The sequence below is a fragment of the Oscarella lobularis genome, chromosome 6 (assembly GCF_947507565.1).
Source record: "Oscarella lobularis chromosome 6, ooOscLobu1.1, whole genome shotgun sequence".
Classification (NCBI taxonomy): domain Eukaryota; kingdom Metazoa; phylum Porifera; class Homoscleromorpha; order Homosclerophorida; family Oscarellidae; genus Oscarella; species Oscarella lobularis.
The window spans coordinates 1,438,269-1,458,368 of record NC_089180.1 but is presented as its reverse complement, the minus strand read 5'-3'; the positions used below and the strand labels follow the sequence as shown (position 1 = coordinate 1,458,368).

The 20,100-nt window shown below is 46.0% G+C and overlaps 4 protein-coding genes, 1 long non-coding RNA gene and 1 pseudogene across 8 annotated transcripts; 3 read left to right on the top strand and 3 right to left on the bottom strand.

Annotated features, from left to right (window-relative positions):
• The first annotated feature begins 2 nt into the window (after nt 1-2).
• Nucleotides 3-1,315, top strand: LOC136188446 (methylcrotonoyl-CoA carboxylase subunit alpha, mitochondrial-like). The gene is made up of 8 exons (XM_065976180.1): nt 3-121; nt 174-285; nt 344-425; nt 474-590; nt 638-699; nt 758-889; nt 940-1,045; nt 1,107-1,315. The coding sequence occupies exons 1-7, from the start codon at nt 3-5 to the stop codon at nt 1,033-1,035; spliced, it is 720 nt and encodes a 239-aa protein (XP_065832252.1). The 3' UTR covers nt 1,036-1,045; nt 1,107-1,315.
• Nucleotides 1,316-2,217: 902 nt separating this feature from the next.
• Nucleotides 2,218-7,355, top strand: LOC136188541 (intermembrane lipid transfer protein VPS13A-like). 4 transcript variants are annotated; one of them, XM_065976273.1, is made up of 29 exons: nt 3,128-3,151; nt 3,206-3,325; nt 3,412-3,496; nt 3,558-3,698; nt 3,760-3,815; nt 3,865-3,977; nt 4,035-4,121; nt 4,172-4,247; nt 4,302-4,364; nt 4,406-4,527; nt 4,580-4,659; nt 4,718-4,785; nt 4,839-4,910; nt 4,962-5,053; nt 5,103-5,207; nt 5,268-5,318; nt 5,374-5,458; nt 5,510-5,577; nt 5,632-5,695; nt 5,745-5,832; nt 5,900-6,017; nt 6,075-6,147; nt 6,200-6,247; nt 6,296-6,393; nt 6,445-6,607; nt 6,670-6,794; nt 6,846-7,018; nt 7,074-7,127; nt 7,176-7,355. In XM_065976273.1, exons 17-24 carry the CDS (start codon nt 5,375-5,377, stop codon nt 6,386-6,388), a joined length of 636 nt encoding a protein of 211 aa, XP_065832345.1. In that variant the 5' UTR covers nt 3,128-3,151; nt 3,206-3,325; nt 3,412-3,496; nt 3,558-3,698; nt 3,760-3,815; nt 3,865-3,977; nt 4,035-4,121; nt 4,172-4,247; nt 4,302-4,364; nt 4,406-4,527; nt 4,580-4,659; nt 4,718-4,785; nt 4,839-4,910; nt 4,962-5,053; nt 5,103-5,207; nt 5,268-5,318; nt 5,374; the 3' UTR covers nt 6,389-6,393; nt 6,445-6,607; nt 6,670-6,794; nt 6,846-7,018; nt 7,074-7,127; nt 7,176-7,355. The 4 variants fall into 4 exon arrangements, with proteins under 4 accessions (XP_065832348.1, XP_065832346.1, XP_065832347.1 ...); XM_065976276.1 differs by lacking the exons at nt 5,374-5,458; nt 5,510-5,577; nt 5,632-5,695; ... (8 more) ...; nt 7,074-7,127; nt 7,176-7,355 and adding exons at nt 2,218-2,275; nt 2,325-2,462; nt 2,505-2,538; ... (2 more) ...; nt 2,783-2,943; nt 3,002-3,073 and having other exon boundaries at nt 5,268-5,316; XM_065976274.1 differs by lacking the exons at nt 5,374-5,458; nt 5,510-5,577; nt 5,632-5,695; ... (8 more) ...; nt 7,074-7,127; nt 7,176-7,355 and adding exons at nt 2,218-2,275; nt 2,325-2,462; nt 2,505-2,538; ... (2 more) ...; nt 2,783-2,943; nt 3,002-3,073 and having other exon boundaries at nt 5,268-5,316.
• An 854-nt stretch (nt 7,356-8,209) lies between these two features.
• LOC136188000 (pre-mRNA 3' end processing protein WDR33-like) lies at nt 8,210-9,716 on the bottom strand. Its single transcript, XM_065975711.1, has 6 exons — nt 9,516-9,716; nt 9,385-9,453; nt 9,241-9,340; nt 9,092-9,186; nt 8,911-9,044; nt 8,210-8,864 (listed from the first exon to the last, which is right to left on the bottom strand). Exons 1-6 carry the CDS (start codon nt 9,672-9,674, stop codon nt 8,645-8,647), a joined length of 777 nt encoding a protein of 258 aa, XP_065831783.1. The 5' UTR covers nt 9,675-9,716; the 3' UTR covers nt 8,210-8,644.
• A 1,095-nt stretch (nt 9,717-10,811) lies between these two features.
• On the bottom strand, nt 10,812-11,946 carry LOC136188035 (uncharacterized). Its single transcript, XR_010670085.1, has 3 exons — nt 11,876-11,946; nt 11,197-11,821; nt 10,812-11,149 (listed from the first exon to the last, which is right to left on the bottom strand). It is a non-coding gene; the product is annotated as an uncharacterized lncRNA (long non-coding RNA).
• Nucleotides 11,947-12,274: 328 nt separating this feature from the next.
• LOC136188445 (AP-1 complex subunit beta-1-like) lies at nt 12,275-14,879 on the bottom strand (annotated as a pseudogene).
• Nucleotides 14,880-16,237: 1,358 nt separating this feature from the next.
• Nucleotides 16,238-19,911, top strand: LOC136188583 (dynein beta chain, ciliary-like). Its single transcript, XM_065976316.1, has 6 exons — nt 16,238-16,302; nt 16,338-16,412; nt 16,713-16,808; nt 16,866-16,894; nt 16,956-18,253; nt 18,341-19,911. The coding sequence occupies exon 5, from the start codon at nt 17,195-17,197 to the stop codon at nt 17,930-17,932; it is 738 nt and encodes a 245-aa protein (XP_065832388.1). The 5' UTR covers nt 16,238-16,302; nt 16,338-16,412; nt 16,713-16,808; nt 16,866-16,894; nt 16,956-17,194; the 3' UTR covers nt 17,933-18,253; nt 18,341-19,911.
• Nucleotides 19,912-20,100: the final 189 nt, after the last annotated feature.

Below are 20,100 nucleotides of genomic sequence, written 5' to 3'. Positions count from 1 at the left end.
GTATGAGGATTGTTAGGAATCTGTCAGAATTCTATGATCAGTTGGAATTCGCGAGAAGAGAGGCCAAGCAATCGTTCGGCGACGATCGAATGCTGGTGGAGAAATACGTCGAGAAGCCACGGTAACTTAAATACTAATTTCCTTGCAGACGTCTTATTATATCTTCTGCCTAGTCACGTCGAAATCCAAGTGTTTGCTGATACACTGGGCAATACAGTCTATCTATACGAGAGAGATTGCAGCGTTCAAAGACGACATCAAAAGATCATAGAAGAAGCTCCGGCCGTACTGAGAAATATTTATTTGTGCTAATAATAAATATATTTTTTGATTACTCTTCTAGCCCGGATTGGACGATCAAGTGAGACGTGAACTCGGATTGGCCGCCGTGCGAGCAGCGAAAGCAGTGGGCTACGTCGGAGCCGGTCAATTGCGATTACCAAATATTTATGTATAGGAATTTTTTTTTCTAGGGACAGTCGAGTTTATTATGGACGTGGATAAGAAATTCTATTTCATGGAGATGAACACGCGCTTGCAAGTGGAGCATCCGGTCACCGGGAACCGATCTAGTAGAGTGGCAAATGAAAGTAAGCATGATAAAGCGCGCGATCGCGGACTTCACTGCATTGAACAGATGCTCGAAATGGATCTGAAGCGATTGTGGGATCCGCCTATTCTCGAGGAAAATTTTGTCACGTGCGTCATACAGAGATGCTTATGAATTTGAGCAGCCTGCAGGATTTTCTTTCTGTAGGTGCGTCACTTCCTGCTGCTACAAACTGTTAGAAAATTCGGAGACCGTGCGAAAGAGAGGGGAAAAAGGAACACATTTTTCATATTTTGGGCATTGCTATCAGCAAATGCAATCATTGCAATCATTGCATGGGTAAGAGCTGAAAATCGATTTGTTTTAAGAATTTATTGTTATCTTTTTAGGAGCTACATTGCAAGACTTTGGACACCTCTGCATCCCTTTGGCTGAAGCCGTTGAGTACTTCGGACGGAAGCTCGAAGCCAAGACCATTGTTGTAGAACTCATAAGGTAAGAAGAGTGCTGTGGCACCTAACTTATTAGCAGATCTATTTTTTGGGGTTCTTTATAGGGAAATCGATGAAGATGATGAAGATGAAGATTTCCGAATCTAATCGAACCGTGGTCCACGCCTCATCTCTACTCGAGGTGAAAAGAAATTTACCTAACAGAAAAACAGGAACATTGCAGAAATGTTCTTCGATACAATGTAGATGAGCGGCTTTAGGGTGCCGCTTTTCACTCGGACGATTTTCTTATCTTATTAATTAATTATTTAATGAGCGAATTGTAGTATAGATGGTGGAACGCCTCTCGCGCGTGCAGGATCGACTCAATTAAGCGACGAAAGATCGCTTTCGCCCTTCATCGACTAGTTTTTCCACTACTCCAATGTTTACTTGAGCGATTAAAATCAAGAATTGGGACTAGGGATTTATCTACGAAGCGATGAAGGTACAACAAATTCGACGCTTCATTCATTGTGTATGTCGTCGTCTAATTCAACGTGAAAAACGCATCTGACAACGAGTCTCGTAAACGACTGTTGATTGCGCAAGACATCTCGAACTTCTCCAAGTCAAAAAGTCGTAAGGTGAAGCAATATACGGAGTTTACGACGAATGAAGCATGCATCGAGTTTGTTGTACCTTCCTCGCTTCGTAGATAAATTCCTAGTCTCAATTCTTGATTTCAGTCGCTCAAGTAAACATTAGAGTACAGGAATAGCTAGTCGACGAACGGCGAAAGTGATATTTTCGTCGCTTGAAACAGCCCAAACTTCTGATGACATACGGGGTTTACACAATGAATGAAGCGTCGAGTTTGTTGTACCTTCCTCGCTTCGTAGATAAATTCCTCGTCCTAATTCTTGATTTCAATCGCTCAAGGAAACATTAAAGTACTGGAATAGCTAGCCGACGAGCGCGGCGAAAGCGATATTTCGTCGCTTAGGCCGATCCTGTACGCACAAGAGGTGTTCGCATTATTTTTAATTACCTGAGGGTAATATTTGTGCGGGCTAACAGAGCACGAAATTTTAGTCCACGTATGTACGCAGGTTTAACTCGATCTACTTATGTGCATCTTATTCATAGTTCTAATTAGTAGTGAGGAAAGATTTTGAGGACTCTTTGTTTAAACGTGTTTAATTATTATTTATTTTCTCCAACCACGTGATTTTTTGTCGCAGATTCGCTCGAAAGCGATATTAGCAGCGCCGACGATGACGACGACGAATCGGTGAGTCGGAACACTGGGGATTTTCGCGGAAATTCGACTGCATTCCTAGGTGGGGCCTCCTTCGGGGCAACAAGCCGAAGAAATGGAAGAAATCGCTCGAAATCATACTCGAGACCTTTCATTGGAGCTTAAACGCAGGCGGCGACGAGAAAAAGAAGAGAAAAGCGGGAGTATTCGACGAATCGTCGTAAGGCGTTCTAACACTCGAAGCATTTCATTTCTCGTATAGGGAGGACGAAGCAGAGCCCGAACGAGAGCCAATGGTACGCTAGTTCATCTTAGAACTCGATATCGATGGAATCTCGTCGCTTTTAGGAGGAAAATCGCGATCGTCACCCAGCAGGTTCGCTACGAAAACCACGCCCACTCTACCCTGTCCTTCCACAGCAAGCGCTTCTAAATTCAGTAGGCGTAACAGACGAAGACATTTTCGGCGGATCGGCGAGTTCATCAGACTCGTAAAAAATTGAAAATAATTAAAATGATCACGTGATTAATTAATTATAGAGATGCTGAAAAGAACGAAGCCGCGGAAGCGAAAGCGACCGTTTCGTCGGCTCCCTCGGCTTCCGACGACGTTTTCCGGGATCTCAACGACGACGACTCGCAGGCTGTCGCCGCGCGTCCGCCGTCGCCGACTCGAATTAACATGCGATTTGAGGAGGAGGGTAAGAAGTAGACAAGCACGTCTCTTCATTTGTTCAAAAGTTTGATGATTTTTTGCAGGATTTCTAAAGGGAGAAAAAAAGTGGCAAATTTATTGAAAAGGTTGTAACGCAAATTGTGAAAAATTTGGAAGTGAGTTATATTGGCGAAAAGAGGGGGGTTCGTTTAGTCAATCATTTTTTCTAGCTCCTAATCGAAAACGTTGACAACGTAAGCAAAGAATTTATCAAGGCGTGTAATAATTGCCATTCATATTTTCCAAAGGTATCTGATCCGGATCATTCGTTTGCCTTTGGTGTCACTTTGGAGGAAATTTCCGTAAAGACAACGGATTCAGATTACGTTGAAAAAGTGATAAAGGAATCAGTGGACCAAATCTACAAGGTACCGTTTTTTCTCTGGTACGCACATGGCGTCTACCTTGTTTCTATTACCATGAAACATTTTTGCAACGGTCTTTCCTCTTGTAGCTTTTAAAACTGAAGTGTTTGGCCATCTATTGGAACCCAAGTCCACGACAGATGGTTGATCTGCCATTAGATGAATGGAAGGCAGGTTACTACGTGGGCGTGATTTACTGTTTAGATTTATTGCAATAGAGAAATCTTTTTAATAGAATTGCAAGGCGAGACAGCAGTCTCTCTAAAGAAAATCATACGTTAGCATGCGAGAGAAGTGACTTGTCCTTTGCTTTAGTATTGGCTCCTTTGAGCTCATGCTGAACAACAAACCTGGAGTAGACATGAGCGTACCAAGAGTAGGATGAAGCTTATCTTCACGAATAATTGCATTGATAAATAAATAAATAAATAAATTAGGTGCTGCTAAATTTTGTTGTGTGGAACAAATCAGTTTTCACCTTTCTCGGAGACAGGTAAAGGCACGAGCATTATTGTGTCATCCTTTGGTATATCAGATATTAGTTTCTTCAAATACTGCACCCTCTTGAAAATTTCGACATGATGGTGCTCAATCAGAAATACATCAAGTACAAGGCTCCAGGACGCCCAAGAGGCAAAGAGAACGTTCGCCTCTGGTATCCTATTAGTCAATACGTATGTCTTTGGGTCTTAACTAATTATATAAACCTTAGGTGGAAGTACGCCTTCAATGCTGTTCTTTTTTAAGACGTTCGCAGGCGATCGAGAATGTGGTCATGGAAACACATTCGCAATCATCGGTTTGTTTTGTCATCTCCCTTACCGCTATTTTTGACTCCTTCTTTTCCAGACGCCAAGCCAAGTCATACAGATATCTCTACCTAAGAAAACTTTTAGGGAAACGCTATGAGAAGGACCAACTCGAGGTAGGGAATTTTTCGTCGAAGTCATTTCCCCCACAGCAGATTCTTTCAATGCAGGAGCTGGAAGATCGCTTGGATGTTTACAATATCACCCTTGAAAGGGGTCTAGCGGAAGCGGATGTAAGTACTTACTTAATTAATTATGCCCTTGACGCATGCAGGCTCGAAAACGCCAAGAGGAAAAGGCTGCAGCGAAAGCATCCAAGACGAAAAAGAAGGGCTTTTCGCGTCTGTTTCAAAAGAAGACTGATAAAGGGGTTGTGACCGTGTGCTGAAGTTGCTGGTGAGGAGAATCTCGCCACGTTTTTATTAGTGCGTCTATCTGTTCCCATCAGGAGAAACAATTGAAAAGAAAAGGCTTTTTGAGGCGATCGGCTACAGCGACGATTCATCTATTGCAGAATTTCCCAAAGAGGTACAATAAGATGTATCTTATTTTTTTCAATTTACTGAATACTGGGTTTCTCTGTCAGTACGTTGAGATCAAGTTGAAGTTCAAACTAGCATTTCTCGTGGCATCCGTTGAACGAGACAACGGCTGGTTAGTTTGGCCCACCCTTCCCATCCTGTTTTAGGTAGACAGCAAAATTTTAGTACCCTTGTCAATGCTAAGCTGGTCGGAACGGAAACAGGTGTTGAATTAAGGCCATCAGCTAAGGGAATCAGGTGGGCAGTGCTTTTGTTTTATGAAGAAGGCTTGCACCTGTTCGATGTTAGTGTTCACGCGTCTGCGTCTACTTTGAGCGTATTTGGCGTAGATGTTGAAGGGTTTGTTCCGGTCCTACTGCAGCCGAGGCTTTTAGAACCGGGTAGACTTTTTGTGAGTGTTTTTTGACTTGTTAGCGTTAGCTCTTACAGGTCAGTCACTCGTTTCTGTGAGCTTTGAAGTCAATCCACTCAGTCAGGAGCGTAGATAACAAATCGAGGGTCGAACTTCAACCTTCAGATATAACAGTGGACATGGTAGAAAACCCATAAGATTGGGCTTTTTGAAATCACAATTCGGCTTCGTTTTGCATCTAGCCCACTACTTATTTCTGCTTTTCAGCTTCCAGAAAACATTCAGCTAGAAACGTAGTTTTTTCAGTTCTAATACCTATTATAACATACTTGACGTTTGCTTCTTTAGAATGTTTTCTGCTGCTCGCGATCAGTTGAGTCATCTGAGAGAAGGCGGCCAAGCATCGCTTCAGCAGGCTCTTGATCAGCCCAGCGTACCCTATGCCTCGACGTTTCATTCCTTTTAGCAAAACAGTTATTTTTAGCTTTTTGACGTGGCTATTCGAGGACGTTCCTCCTGCTTCATTCTTCCAGAGAGTGGCCGACTGACCGAGTAATCGCTCTAATGTTGATGGCTTTGTTATTTCTGCAATGCATCCTGAGCTAGATCTTCAAACATTGACTTGGGACAATTTTCTCTCAAGTCCCAGTTGCAAGGAGATCTTCCTGAGGTACGTTTTACTTACGCCAGTGCACTGCATGTTTGCCTCTGTGCTTTAGAACGCATCGCAACAGCAACTCGGCGATCAAGCGTACGACGAGTTCACTCTAGATGTGACCGAAATTTCTGCATTTGTAGCTCCCACGAGTACGAGTTGTATCTCTGTAGTTGTACTTGGAACCTCACTTACACTTACACTTTTTCTTATGATCAGGATTGGTTTGGGAGGATTCTAAGCACTTGCCTGCATCACCACTCTACCTGATTCAGCCTCTTGGACTTGAGTTGACTCTGAGGAAGTCTATTGTGCCAAACGACACTCGCTTACCCGAGTTCGTGCTTACACCAAAATCTATTTCTAATGTAATCGATATATGACGTTGCATCAGAGTTACGTTGGCTGCAGTTTTGCCTGCAATTGAATTCTCTCTCTCGGACAAAAAGATTCAGACCATGATCAAGGTGATAGCGAAATCCAGGCATGCAAATGATACACACTCTGTACGATTTTTAGATTGCTGAGAGTTTGCCTCTTCCGGAACTGGCAAGAAAGCCAACAAAGGCAAGTCTTGCTTCTTCCTTTCATCTTTACGTTACACGAATTCTTTAGTCAACTTCAAATGTGCTGAGTCGACGAGGCAGCGTGTGTGGCATGGAAGGCGAATACATGCACATAACGCCGGATAGACCACGGATAGACTGACTGAGGTAAAAGGGGACCCCACCCACTCCACTTACCTCCTAGACGTCATTCTCTAGTAACCAAGACATAAGTCCGGCTGAGAAAATGATCGTTCACGAATGGGCTCATCTACGATGGGGAGTTTTCGACGAATACGGCATCGCTTCGAACGTCGCGCTTATTTGTTCGACCGAAGGAACAACGGAAGCAACGGGCTGCGCCGTCCAACTTTTCCAGAAGGTAAAAACGGATACATTTCGAAGAAGTCACTAATTAAATAATTAATTCGCCACGCCCTCTAGGGAAAAGTAGTCAATGCCGACTGCAATCCCTGTTCGGCTTTCAGCTTGTCGCCATCTTGTCGTCTCCAAACGCATCCGTCTTTTCGAACGCGAGGTCGATTATGTTTCGACTGCACATTGACTCTGTGAGTCATTTTAACTTTGGGGGCTTCTTGTCTAATTATTTCTGTGCAAAGGTCGATCGATTTTGTAATGAAGGCTAAGAGATAGGTTCAATGCTGACAATTTTACGTAGTAGGGTTGTGGCCAGTTTTGGATATCTATGGCAACCAGTACGCCGGAGTGTGGATCACTTCAAACAGCAATCCAACCTTGAAAGGAAATAAGATATTCAACGGAAAGCAAGGAGGTAATGGACGTGATGAAATCAATCTATTTACCTAAACGCACCTGTTTTATCTTAGGTGTCTGCATTTTCTCAAATGGACGCGGTCTGCTGGAGAGCAATGATATATACCGTAAGTTGAATCAAAACGCGTGCAGATAATACTACATCGTCTTTTTAGGAAATACTGTGGCTGGAGTGCAGATCCGTTCTGGCAGCGATCCCCTGCAGAATAGAATTCACAACACTGTTATCTATACAAACTGTGCATGATGTACAGCAAGGCGACGCTGCTTTTTAATTTTTTTAGTTTTTACTTTTAAACTCTGTACACTGTTTTGATGAAGTAATAAACTGAAAAAGCGCCAAAAAAATGTGTACCAGAGAGAAAGACAAACACACAGACACCTAAAATCCCGTATATTGTAGGGTAACGCCTTTTCCCTCGATTTTCCTTGAAAAGCCGTTTACCCTACCCGGACATACGGGCATCAGACAAAAGCAATAGATACCGCTGTATCAGCCCAATGTTCACAACCACAACGCGTTGAAATATTGCGTATAATATTATCATATTGTATATCTGCAAAGACTACCTGCAAAGACTACATGCAATTACAGCAAAGTTCAGTTCTAATACATCTAGATCTCGTCGTCGGAATCTAACATTCGCGTCGTCTCGTTGTCCCGCCGTCGTCCGGCATCCAATCCAACGATCCCAGCATGCCCATTACGCAGCACAACGTCCTCATGCTCGTCATCATCCTCGTCCTCCTCTCTCTCAACGTGCTTCATGTACTGCTGATAGGCGGGCGCAAAATTGTGCACGGCACGGCGTCGCTGACGATGTCGGTGGGATTGAGCGTATGGAGAATATTCGACGAGATCCCTTTCATCGGTATGCCGCGCCCCTCCTCGCCCTTACGCCGATTTAGATAGATAGATAGATAGATAGATAGATAGATAGATAGATAGATAGATAGATAGACCTTGTGCGGAAAGGCGTACCAGAGAAGAATGGCGGCAAAGAACATTTCAATTGTTATGATGAAATTTTGTATAGCGTCGCTATGGATTCCTGACCGACTGTTTTGTCCGTGACGTCAACGGCTGATTTGATGAGGCCAACTTCTTCGGCGACGTCAAGTGCAACACCTGCAGGTAGATACATAATTAGCCAATTTTTCAAATGAATAAAAGGGGTTCTTTCCTTGCCAAAAGGAGAAGAATACTACAGATTTGACGGCTAGAAATTTCAAAACAGGTTTGTGGGGTCTAAGTATTTCCTTTGTGGGCACAATAGAATAGGACCAAAGAGTAGAGAGCCAATGTGATTGCGTTCCTTTGCCCATCCCGTCCCCGTTCAAATAAACGCGTCCGCACATCTTGTAGCCCGTGTCGACTCGTGTAGAAAGGTGGCGAGTAGAGCGACGGCGTTCGGCCGCTGATCGCGTCCTGACGTCGACGCCAGACGAGCACGCCGTCGTACGAGCACGTCTCGAGGACTTGTATGCGCAAGTCGACCTCGGCCCATCGCGATGTCGCGATGTCGCGCGACGCCTGCATTCAATCGACGCTGCTCAGCTGTTTCTCGAAATCGTAGACCTTGTTCATCTTGACGGATTTGGTTGGAAGACGACGTCAACGACGTCACCGACTCTGCCTTCGTCGCGATGAATTGAGGAAACAGGAATAGGCAACGGTAAAGGCATCACCGCCACCGGCTTGTTGCTCTTCACCGGAGCAAAAAACAAGCCCTCTCTCCCGGTACCAACGGACTGGGATATTGAAGAGTATGATGATTATGATGATAATGCGCACAGTCCCGTCGTCAGAGCACGCGGTGAACTTTGCATCAGTCGGACAAACACTAAAAAGAATAAATATATAAGCAATGTCACGTGGTCTATGTTTACCTTGCTTCCCTGACGGCTTCTTGTGTCCTTGCAACATGTGAACATTGTTCATATTCGTCTGCCAATATCCACTGTGAAATTAGCCACAGATCGTTGTGACTCCACGTCATCGTTCTCACCGCAGAATCATGAGCCTAATAATAATACTATTATTGGGAAAATGACTGATGTAGTGTCGTACTTGGAGAATCGTTTTGAAATTGAAAGTGAGGCCATTCCAGAGGGTGAATTCTCCGCTCGATGCGCCAGTCATCAAACGTAGCCTTCCGGAGTCCACTGCCCATTGGCCTCGTTTACGAAAAATAATCGAAAAAAATTCCCCACACTTACCCTCAAAAATTGGACAACGAAATTTCTTGGTTGAAGTGCAAACGAATTCCGTCGTAACGGCGTTCACCGGATTATCAGCGTAAATCATCGGTGCAAGCAACTAATAACATAATTGAATTAATTGTTTTAAATTAATTAAATGACCTCTCCATAGTAACAGATGTCGGGTTGAATCGCTTTTCGATCCTGCGGTCCCCTTTGCCATACGCGGCTCTGTACAACAGTTTCGGGGTTTCGTTCTATAGCGCGACGATTTCTGCCTTCCTTGACCTTACCTCGATGTGACGTAGAACGTACGAGTTGTAGTCGATCGTTTTGCGATTTACCTCTTTTCGGACGCGTTTCCCGTCGTACGATGGATCGATTTCGCCGGTCGCTGGATTTATCGGTGGCGGAGCTCCTTGATCGGGTTCCGTCGTCGTTGGACGACCCATTCGGCGCTCATTCCGAGCAAGGGACGACGACCGAACGCGTCTGCCAGTGTTCGACAGCGTGCGCTAGGCCTACGCGTAACGTCATCATATACGTATCTATGATTACATCACTTCCTTTCCAAAAATAAACTGCTGACTTGGCTGCCGACAGGGCAACGCGTCAAAAGTGGCACCTTAATTTCTCGGACCAATGAGAGCGCTAGGTGAGCCCCACGTGACCCCGGCGGACCAATGAGCGCGCTGGGCGGAGCTACACGATTCAAAAGCAAAGCGCACACCGATCTTCCTTCAGTTGCGGATGAGGGTGGGTGCGTCGCGGTTCGCTGCGTCTCATCCTTGAGAGGACTGGCTCGGGGGCTTTGGCAGAAGGCAAGGAAGGATAGTTGGAACTCAGCGTGGCCCACGGTTAATTCCGTGCCGGAGCTCGTAAGCGGGGCGATGGGGGGCTTCGGCCTCGGTTTACGCACTGGGCAGACGGATCGTTCGAGGTCTTATTGTCGTCAACAAGCACGATCCGCGTTAAGCTGAGTGGATACGGCTTGGAGGGGGTGTTCAACTATATGGTCTGGTTGCCGGCACTTTTCTCACCCGAACGACGCGATTAGACCGACGATGATCCAGCCCAGGAGCCTTCGATTCCTCCATTGCACTGTCTTCATTGTCGACTCCTACAAACAGCAGTCAGCCTCTCTCCATTCCACACGGCCCGGTTCTTCTCAGGAAGACATACCGAAGGCTTTGGTACCAGCGCACCGGGGTTTCGGTATTAGGGGCCGATTCTCATCCAGGTGGGTACTGAATGGATTGGCCGAGGACCCGCAACTCGCCCGAAATTTTTTGGAAGGGGGTCATCGCTTTGCGAAGACTCGCCTGGGCTACGAAGCGTCCGAACCTCCACGCGGTGTAGCCTGGATAACGCTAATACGGACGCAAATCAAAAGGTACGTACAACGATTATTTGACAGATAACTATCCTTTTTTTTTAGGTTGGAGCGATTGAATTTCTAGGTCGTGGGCCGAAGGAAAATGATGGATGAAGAAGACAGAAGAATCGAAGAGTTTGGCCAAATAGGAATTTCTAGGTCGTACGAAGACAGAAGAATCGCAGGAAATTGGACATGTAAGAGTTTGGCTACATAGTCAAGGCTTTTTTTGTAGACTGCATGAATGTATAAAATCGCTGCAAGTGTGCGTGTGTGGAAGAATAAAATGTGCCTTGGAGATCATGAAAAAACTCTTAGAGCAGTCTATCGATCCATTAGTCCAAGGTCTGGGCAATGAATGATCTCTCTCTTTCTCAAAGGCTCGTGTGGCTTCTACCTGTTGGTCCCACTTCATTTGGCCCTTCAAACCCTCGATCCTCTGTCCGAGTCGAAGTTTGCTATTCTCGTAACCGTTCAGCTGCTCCCTGAGTTCGCGAATGTCCGACTCGATTTTCCGCATATCGATCCCAAGGCGACCGGTCTCTCTCTCAGCTAAAAACGACTCCAAACAAACAGCTAGGCGAACAACTGGCGCCTACCGAGCAATTTAAAATGTTCTTCGGTACCGAGTTCCTTCTTTCGAGCGTCGAGAAGAGCCTGAAAGGGAACTAGCTCGAACTGTGTCGAGCGTCGTTGAAAAAAGGAAGATTTCCCTCTTTCACTTGGCTGTGCTGCTGCTCCTGTCGAATATTTTTCATATGATCGGAAAGAGACTGAATTCTTTCATTGTGCTCTTCGATTTGAGCCTCTAGCGAAGCGATTTCTTTCTGCTTTCGTTGGACCTGGACGAAGGGAGTCGAATTTCGCGTTCAAGAACGAACGTACGGCCTGTAGATGCTTGTTTTCTTTGTTCGCTACGGGCACGGTCGCTTCGTCGACGACAAAATCAGCCATCGCGTACAAAAGGGTATCCGTTACGTTGTAGCCTTGACAACAATCGACGTCCCGTATATCTTTTGTGCTAAACAAAAATCTCTAATAGAAACTCTACAAAAATCCCATGCCGTACACTCGCAAGATACACTAACCAAAAAACGCAGCCTGAGGAATACAGTACGAGTGTCCAAAAAGCGCGTTCAGTTAGTCTCCTTTTTACGTAAATTTTTCAGGACCGGACAAGATCGACGTTTTCAGCGAATCGACGACTCCTCCGCTGGGTTTCCCCTAAAGTAAAAAAATTAGAAATAATTCCAAAAACTAAAAATAAATCTATACCACCTAAATAGTATCGACCCTCCGTATTTGATCCACCCCTACACACAGCAACCAAAGCCCAAATAACATATAGTATTATATAATGCACTTATCTGACACTCTCCCGAATCCCCTCGCCTAAAAGACCTCCCCCCCTAAAAAAAGAAAAAAAGTACATTAAATAAATTTTAGAAATCGTCTGGGAAACGCGCTAGAAACGTGTACGCTCGCGCATCAAACGGGTTCCTAGCATCCAACTCAACTGTACACTACTCTACCGTCTGACGCGTCCGCAACAGAACCAAATTTATCACTCTAGGGCTCTATCTCATGAGAGGAGACGTTGGCGCCAAAATTGCAGCTGACTAACAACTACTGTAGCTACCAGAGAGGCGACGAATTGGCGCCAAAAATTGCAGCTCACTAATAACTAGCTACTCGCGCGTGAACACGCACTGCGTAAACGCCGCGTCCTACTACTTCTCTTACCAATTCATCTAGGCCTCCGCCAAGAAGATCCATTCCTCCGCCGCCTCCGCCGCCGCCGCTGGGGGCGAAGGCGGGAGCAGCAGCGGGCATCGTTTGTGGCTGAGGTGGCCCCAAATCCATGCAGAGAAGATCGCCTATTAGAGAATCTTGAGGCGCTTGAATAACTGTTGGTTGAACGGCAGCTGGAGCTGGGGCCGGAGCGGCGGCCGCTGCCTGAGGCGCTTACGTTGACGCCGCCCGCAGCCGGTGATCTAAGTCAAAATTATTTCTAATTTAAAATCAATTTTTTTTAATTAATATACATTTACGGTTCTGCTCTCTGTGGCAACGTGACTCGTTTCCCTGGCGTTCGTCCTTCGACGAATGCACTCGGAGGCTTGTGGTAGACGGAAGCCAACGTAGAAATGTGGCAAATCAATTCTAGAAAAAATATTCTATATATCAAAGACGTCACGTGACCTCTTTTCTACCGTCCAAAAGAGTCGGTTCAAGACGATCCGTCTCTTCCGATATCAAAGGCTTCTCAGCCAAAGCAACCTCCTACAAAATTAATTAATTATTAATCTAAAGCCTATGTGAACAAACGGGACCTTAGCAGCAGCAGCAGGATCTGTTGATAGCAATCGCATAATAAATGTATCCACGATCACGCAAATCAGGATTATCACTCTCCTAAAAAATAAATAAATATATAGTTTTAAGTCACGTGTGCCACGTACCTGTTGCTGAACGAGTTCCTGAGTCTCAGAAGGACGCTTGAGAAAGAGCTTCACAATGGCAGTGAGAAGTTGAAGTTGAACCTAAATAAATGAAGCTAGATTATATAATCAATATCAGACCACGCCCACCATGGTGCTTTCGTCTTGGAAACCGTCAAGAAAGGACTTGAGTAGCTCATTAGCGTTATCAATTCTCTCCGCGTATTCTCCCACAATCCAGATCATAGAAGCCCTAGAGAACTCATTTATATCAATTTAAGTCAATGATGGAGACTTTGTACTCACTTTGCTTCTGGTTCGTCGAGTGAGTCGAGATTCTCACACAGCGTTGCTATGATATTCTCGTACTTATTGGGATATTTACGAAAGATGTCCTGTCACAACAACCATAATTAAATAAGTAATTAAAATAATGACGTCATTACTCACTTTGATAACAACGATGGCTTCTTGGACAACGTAATTGACTTTCGTCTGAATCAATTCGACGAGCGTGGAAACGCAACGTTCAGCCGTTTGCTAATAAATAAATTAATAGATATCACGTGACCAAAATATGATTTTTACTTCGACTTTGATAGCACAACGCCAATAGCTCTGACTGACTTCCTCACGAAATGGACATCCACTTCCGTAGTACATCTAGATAAAAATCGTAATAATTAATCGATTATTAATTATGTATTTCTTACTCTTTCAATTCAGCTAGGACTTGGGCAATGTTTGACACCGTAGTGAGTCGTATCATGATGTCCAACTTCTCTAATTTGACGTAGATTGGATTGTTGTACTTGACAAAGAAAACCTTCATCTCGTTCTGAAGAACCTTGGGTCTAAATCGCAAATAGAAACAATGTTGCAAGAAAAAACAATTTCGCCTCTTCTGAACAACCAAATTGATGTTGCGCAGGGCAACGTACTGCACTTCCGGTTCAGACGACAAAAGAGTAACTTTAGAGAAAAACATCAAAAAATACTTTAATTATTATATTGATTATATGTACCAAGAGGAGGTGCAAGTTTTCCGCTTTGCGACGATAATTTCATCTTGCACTGTTCCATCGCAACGCTAATTTCCTACATAGGAAAGAAACGCGATCGAATTTCGCTCGTTTATTGACGCAACTATTTACGTCAGGCAATTTCAGTATAAATTCTCTCAATAAGGATACTGTATGCGCATGGCCACATGGCCACGCGTCATTTTCGACATCCACCAAAGCATCACACGCCACAAAATCAACAACCTTAATTATAAAAAATAATTAATTAATTAACCCAAGATGATATTCTAACATTCCATAGAGCGACAAAGAGATAGCGTTTTAGTCGTGCAAAGAATCCCAAACCTCCGTCCGTGAGCGCTCTTCTGTCATTTTCACTGCCGCTTTCCTCTCCTCCTCTTCGTCTTGTCGTTTTGACGTTGATTTCACCGTCAAATATCGCCTAGTTCAAATTCAAAATGAGATCGATTTGAGGTGTTTTGGCGTGCACGCTTACGCTGCATTGGGATTTCGAAAAGGCGTGTTGAGAGCAAAGTGTTCGATTGCCTAATCGAAAAGAAAAATGATTTCCTTTCTTTTTTGGCGAGGCTAAGACGACTAACGAGTGTCATTTCGCGATCCACATCGATTTCGATGCGTCGTATGTGAAAGAATCCCGTTCCTTCTACTCTGATTCGTCGTTTGAAGAGCGCTGAAAGCATTCGGGAGTCGATGAACCTAAAAACGACGGCGATAGGAAGTCGTGCGAGGCTCGTGCGACCCCAATTCGACGCATTCAACGTACCAGACCATGATAAAAGCAACAGAAGCGCCCCGGACTACACTGTACGATCAGAAGGAGATCGAGCATGGCAAATCGACGAAACGAACTGCCGATGTCCCGGATATTTCGTAAGACTTCGGATTTGAGTGCTGGGTATGCTAATATGCTGCGCCGGTTCAAATCTAGTTCTTTCCACGTTTTTTTCTTTTCTTTTCTTTTTTTTTCTTTTTTTAAGGCGCAACACTTAGGACGCGTTGATAGAGGCTGTTCGCGCGGGTGCCAACTGCGAATTCGATGATCTAATTTTCAAACTACACGGGACCTTTCTCAATGACAGCGGGTGAGATGAGAGCCGGGACCTTTCCCATATCACCCCCGTTGTCACTTGACAACGGGATGATATGGGTTTTATCACCCCGTCGGTCCCTTTACCGCGCCCCCGCACCGGAATGTAAAATCGTATAAACGACCTCATCCTAAAATACTAGCGCTAGTCCTAACCTTAACTATAACGTTTGTGTATGCAGAAGAGATACTACAAACGCCGCGCAAGACGCACTGTGCGAAGCCCAATGCGTTACTGTCAACATCATTCGCAGCAAGACGGTCGGGAGGAAAAGTCCCAATGACGACTCCTTTTCCAATTGAATTTTTTGACGCGAGTAAAGTCGAAGGAAAAAAGGATGAAAATCTTCTTTCTACATTGGGCGAAGGAAACGCGTACAACTTGACTGACTTTCTCGAAATTAGTCCATCCTCTCTTCAAGGCAATCACAAGAGGATTACGACATGGTGGAGGCGTGGATCAACAAAGTGCTAAGTCAGGATGAAGCCTTGATAATAGAGAATTACAACATCAAGAAAGATAGTAAAGTGAGGCGTTACGAGCTTCCCATCAACGTCTTCACACGTTCGAATATAAAGCCTGATGTTGTTGTCTACTGGGATAAGGACAAGCCTATCGTTCTCATTGAAGTTGTCTCAAGTCCTCACATTGAGACAGTGATAAACACACTGAACGCAAATTTGTCCTTCGTATTTTTTTCTATTATTTGATAGAGTTTGATAGAGTTTGATAGAATTTGATAAAGTAGCAGGTGGAGCGTGTTCTTTGACTTATTACGTGTACCACCTGACCAAATCACGTGTAAAAGAGAGTTGATCAATTGTTAAGTTCAGGCGGTTTCCTGATTGGGGTCCTCTTATACGGGATCAGGGAGAAGGCCTGGTCACAGGCTAAGCCAAAACGTACTTTGGGACAATTCAACTTACGGGTTAACCGTGTGGTGATTCGTTTCGTGGGGGTCATGTGGGGAAATTAACATAGGTATAGTGGCTAGGAGATCTAGCGAACCGTTCATTCATGCCATGTGCCTCTATAGAAACTGACGTTTTCGCGGTTTTGGGCTATGGTTTCGCCTGTGTGTTTGTTGGAATGAGCGGGAGGAGAGCATTTCAGCGCAGGAGGTCATACATGTATGTCTTGGTTTTGGTGCATCCGGGTTGCACAGGTATTTTCGTTCGTCGTTTGACGGGATAACGGAGGAACGCCGCGACATCGAAGGTCGAATGACCTTTCTACACGGGTAAGAGAGGATGACGATTGTTGCGCGAGCGGTTCTGGGGCCCCTGTACGCGTGCGAGGGATTTCGATGCGCGCCCTTGGCGAGCGTTCGCTGTCGTTCGAATGGGTCCTGTTGCGTCTAGACGGGCTTCTTATCGTTGCGCGATCGAGTTCTGAGCATGTTCTGAGGCTCCGTTGCGCACGGGAATTTTTCGTACCGGCGATCGCTGTGTTTTTCGACGCCTTTCAGTCCTATTTTGGGTTTCGTGTGTCTTTAGGCGTGTTTTTGTCGTCATTAAGGTGGGTTTTTGCCCCGATTTAGACTGTTATGTTGTGTTGTTGGGAAAAAGAGTTTCGAGGTGATCATGGGAGGAGAAAGGGTAGGTAAGCTAGAAGAGCTTTGCCACCATTCGTTCAAGTAAGGGGGTCATTATTGTGGGTGGAATCATGCACTGAGCTTAGCAATTTTTTTAAGAACCACCTTGCTCGACACGTCACAAGCAGGTAAGATCCTTATCTGTATAATTTAATTTGAATGCCTTTGTTAATTTTTAATTTTTTATAGTCTCGACGACCTGGCTGCTTTCATCATGCGAGTCGATGCGGGATTGGCCAAAGAGGTCGAAGACGGCGACTAGGACGGTCTCGTTGCCGTTATCGGGCATTTGATGGCCGTCAAAGATCGCACACCGAACACGGACAACATGTTCGAACCGCTCAAGCAAACGATCGATCTTCTGAAGACGTACGAACAGGAGATGTCCGTCCAGGTGCACACGCTCCTCGAAGAGCTGTGACCGATCGATGGACGAACCTGAAAAAAGTGGCGGCGACAGCGAAGCCAGTCGTCGCGCCACTCCAAGCGAACGAAGTGGCGATCATTCGAAAGAAGTGCTCTTCGTTCGACGTGAAGCAGCACGAGTTCCGAGAGCTCTTTCGACGAACCGCGCCGCTTGCGTACATTCGTCGAACGCGTACGCGCGTCTCGATCGGCTGCACGTCGAAGTCGCCGCGCTCGAACGCGAAATGGGCGCCCTACACGAATCGGCTTCGCTGTTCGAGGTAAACACGCCCGACTATCGGCAACTGAAAGCGTGCCGTCGACGCGAAGTCGGTCAACTGAAGCAACTGTGGGACGTCGTCAAATTGGTTCACAGTTCGATCGAGGAGTGGAAGACGACGCTGTGGCGACAGGTCAAGGTCGAAACGATGGACATCGATTTGAAGAAATTCGTCAAGGACATTCGCGCTCTTGACAAGGAGATGCGCGCTTGGGACGCGTTCAGTGGCGTCGATTCGACCGTTAACGATCTCAATGCCATAAAGAAGAATATCCGTCTGGCAGTGGACAAGAACAGCTCGTACCTATCTCTCACCGAGCTGGCGTTTAGAGATATGAAGTGGTTCGGGTTAGTGAAAACAACGCCACTCATACCCATGACGTTCAGTATGACGTTCAGTATGACGTCAGGGGTTCCGTCCGATCTTTTAGCGCGCGTCTGGGGAAACGAAAAATGGACGAATCTCGCCGACGGAGTCTGACGTCATTTGGGCCACTAACGCCCGAACCGCGAACGCGAACGGGCGGATTCTTTCGCAAGTTCTTTTGCAAAAGACGCTTGGGACGAGGAAAAAGAGCCAGAAGTGGAAAGATTTCGATCGTCCACTCCTCCGCCGCGACTCGCGCCAACGAAGTCCAAAGAGGAACGAAAGTCTAAATCAGGATCAAAATTCTTCTTAGCTAGAGCGACAAAGGGAATATCGGCGACTAAACGAAAGAAATCGGAATCGTTGCGAACGATTCCGCCAAAGCGAACTCTGCAGACAGTTCTGAGTCGAATCGGGAAAATAATCGACACCCAGGTAGAAAGTAGGGCACTTCAAACCTAAAAAATAATTTAGAAAATAATTTAGAAATTAAATTAAATTAATTATTTTTTCTTTATCAAGGGTTCAAAAGAGGAGGATCTTCGTCAATACTGGATGAACGACGAGAGCTGCAAGTCGTGCTACGACTGCGGCGGCCTTTTCACGACGTTTCGTCGTCGCCATCGCTGCCGCGTCTGCGGTCAGATATTCTACTCGCGTTGTTGCTGGGAGACGGTGCCCCTTCAGTGGGCGTACGGAGTGAAGGACTTGCGCGTCTGCAACTATTGCGCGACGATCGTCAAAGACTGTCGGCAGCGAGGCGAGCCGCACCAGTTGAAGCCTCCGTCGCCGGACAAGTCCACGAGTTCGTCTTTGACTACTGTTGCCGCCGCGGTGACGCCTGCTGCGAGTAGGGAATTGAAATTGGCTGGTGGTAGTGTTGAGGGTAGTAAGGTGGGCAGTTCACCTGGCCGCGCTGCGGCCGTTTCCTCATTCACGCACTGCTGGCTCGTCCGTTGATATCGGAATGTTGTCACCAGTGGGGTAAGGATGGGAAACGGAGTCCGACATTTCTGCACAATAGTTCACTAGGTCATCGGTTTTTTAGTAGTAGTCGACAATTGAGCTTTGTACTAATGCTACGTCGACTGAGGTTAGGCCGAGTTCCGGCAGGAGGGCGTCCTTGTCTTTGACAATGTACCGAAAGGGCGGCGCTGATTCCGATTTGGCGTCGTTTGCCAATCAAGCTCAGCTAAAGCAGAGCGCTCTTAAGTTTGGCGCGTCGGCTCTGCGGCCAGCAAGGGTAGAGAGAGTACGAACGCCCCCTGACGGAATATATATACCGCCTACCGGAGGAGTACGTACAACGCCTGACGGAATATATATACCGCCTACCGGCGGAGTACGACCACTGCCTGACGAAATATATATACCGCCTGCCGGAAGAGTACGAACAACGCCTGACGGAATATATATACCGCCAGCCGGAGTAGTACGAACGCCGCCTGACGGAATATATATACCGCCTGCAGGCACAGTACGAACAATGCCTTACGGAATATATATACCGCCTGCCGGAGGAGTACGAACAACGCCTGACGGAATATATATTCCGCCTGCCGGAGTAGTACGAACGCCCCCTGACGGAATATATACTGTATACCGCCTACCGGAAGAGTACGTACGACGCCTGACGAAATATATATACCGCCTACCGGCGGAGTACGAACAATACCTGACGGAATATATACCGCTTGCCGGCGGAGTACGAACAACGCCTGACGGAATTTATACACGGCCTTCCGGCGGTGTACGAACACTGCCTGACGAAATATATATACCGCCTACCGGAGGAGTACGAACGCCCCCTGACGGAATATATATACCGCCTACCGGCGGAGTACGAACACTGCCTGACGAAATATATATATACCGCCTACCGGCGGAGTACGAACACTGCCTGACGAAATATATATATACCGCCTACCGGCGGAGTACGAACACTGCCTGACGGAATATATATACCGCCTACCGGCGGAGTACGAACAATACCTGACGGAATATATATACCACCTACCGGCGGAGTACAAACAGTGCCTGACGGAATATATAAAACGCCTACCGGAAGAGTACGTACAACGCCTGACGAAATATATATACCGCCTACCGGCGGAGTACGTACAACGGCCTGACGCAGTATACCGCCTACCGGCGGAGTACGAACAATGCCTGACGGAATATATGTACCGCCTGGAGTACGAACAACGCCTGTCGGAATATATATACCGCCTGGAGTACGAACAACGCCTGACGGAAAATATTTACCGCCTGGAGTACGAACA

Excerpts from the sequence above, each read along its gene's own strand:
- LOC136188000 (XM_065975711.1), bottom strand. The coding sequence starts at position 9,674 with ATGGGTCGTCCAACGACGACGGAACCCGATCAAGGAGCTCCGCCACCG. Across the intron at positions 9,341-9,384 it reads ACATCTGTTACTATGGAGAG|TTGCTTGCACCGATGATTTA; the intron begins GTCATTTAATTA and ends TTATGTTATTAG. Across the intron at positions 8,865-8,910 it reads GAAGCCGTCAGGGAAGCAAG|TGTTTGTCCGACTGATGCAA; the intron begins GTAAACATAGAC and ends TATTCTTTTTAG.
- LOC136188583 (XM_065976316.1), top strand. The coding sequence starts at position 17,195 with ATGGACGAACCTGAAAAAAGTGGCGGCGACAGCGAAGCCAGTCGTCGC.
- LOC136188446 (XM_065976180.1), top strand. The coding sequence starts at position 3 with ATGAGGATTGTTAGGAATCTGTCAGAATTCTATGATCAGTTGGAATTC. Across the intron at positions 591-637 it reads TAGTAGAGTGGCAAATGAAA|ATGCTCGAAATGGATCTGAA; the intron begins GTAAGCATGATA and ends TGCATTGAACAG. Across the intron at positions 700-757 it reads CTCGAGGAAAATTTTGTCAC|GTGCGTCACTTCCTGCTGCT; the intron begins GTGCGTCATACA and ends TTCTTTCTGTAG.
- LOC136188541 (XM_065976273.1), top strand. The coding sequence starts at position 5,375 with ATGTTTTCTGCTGCTCGCGATCAGTTGAGTCATCTGAGAGAAGGCGGC. Across the intron at positions 5,578-5,631 it reads GAGAGTGGCCGACTGACCGA|ATCTTCAAACATTGACTTGG; the intron begins GTAATCGCTCTA and ends ATCCTGAGCTAG. Across the intron at positions 6,148-6,199 it reads AGATTCAGACCATGATCAAG|ATTGCTGAGAGTTTGCCTCT; the intron begins GTGATAGCGAAA and ends TACGATTTTTAG.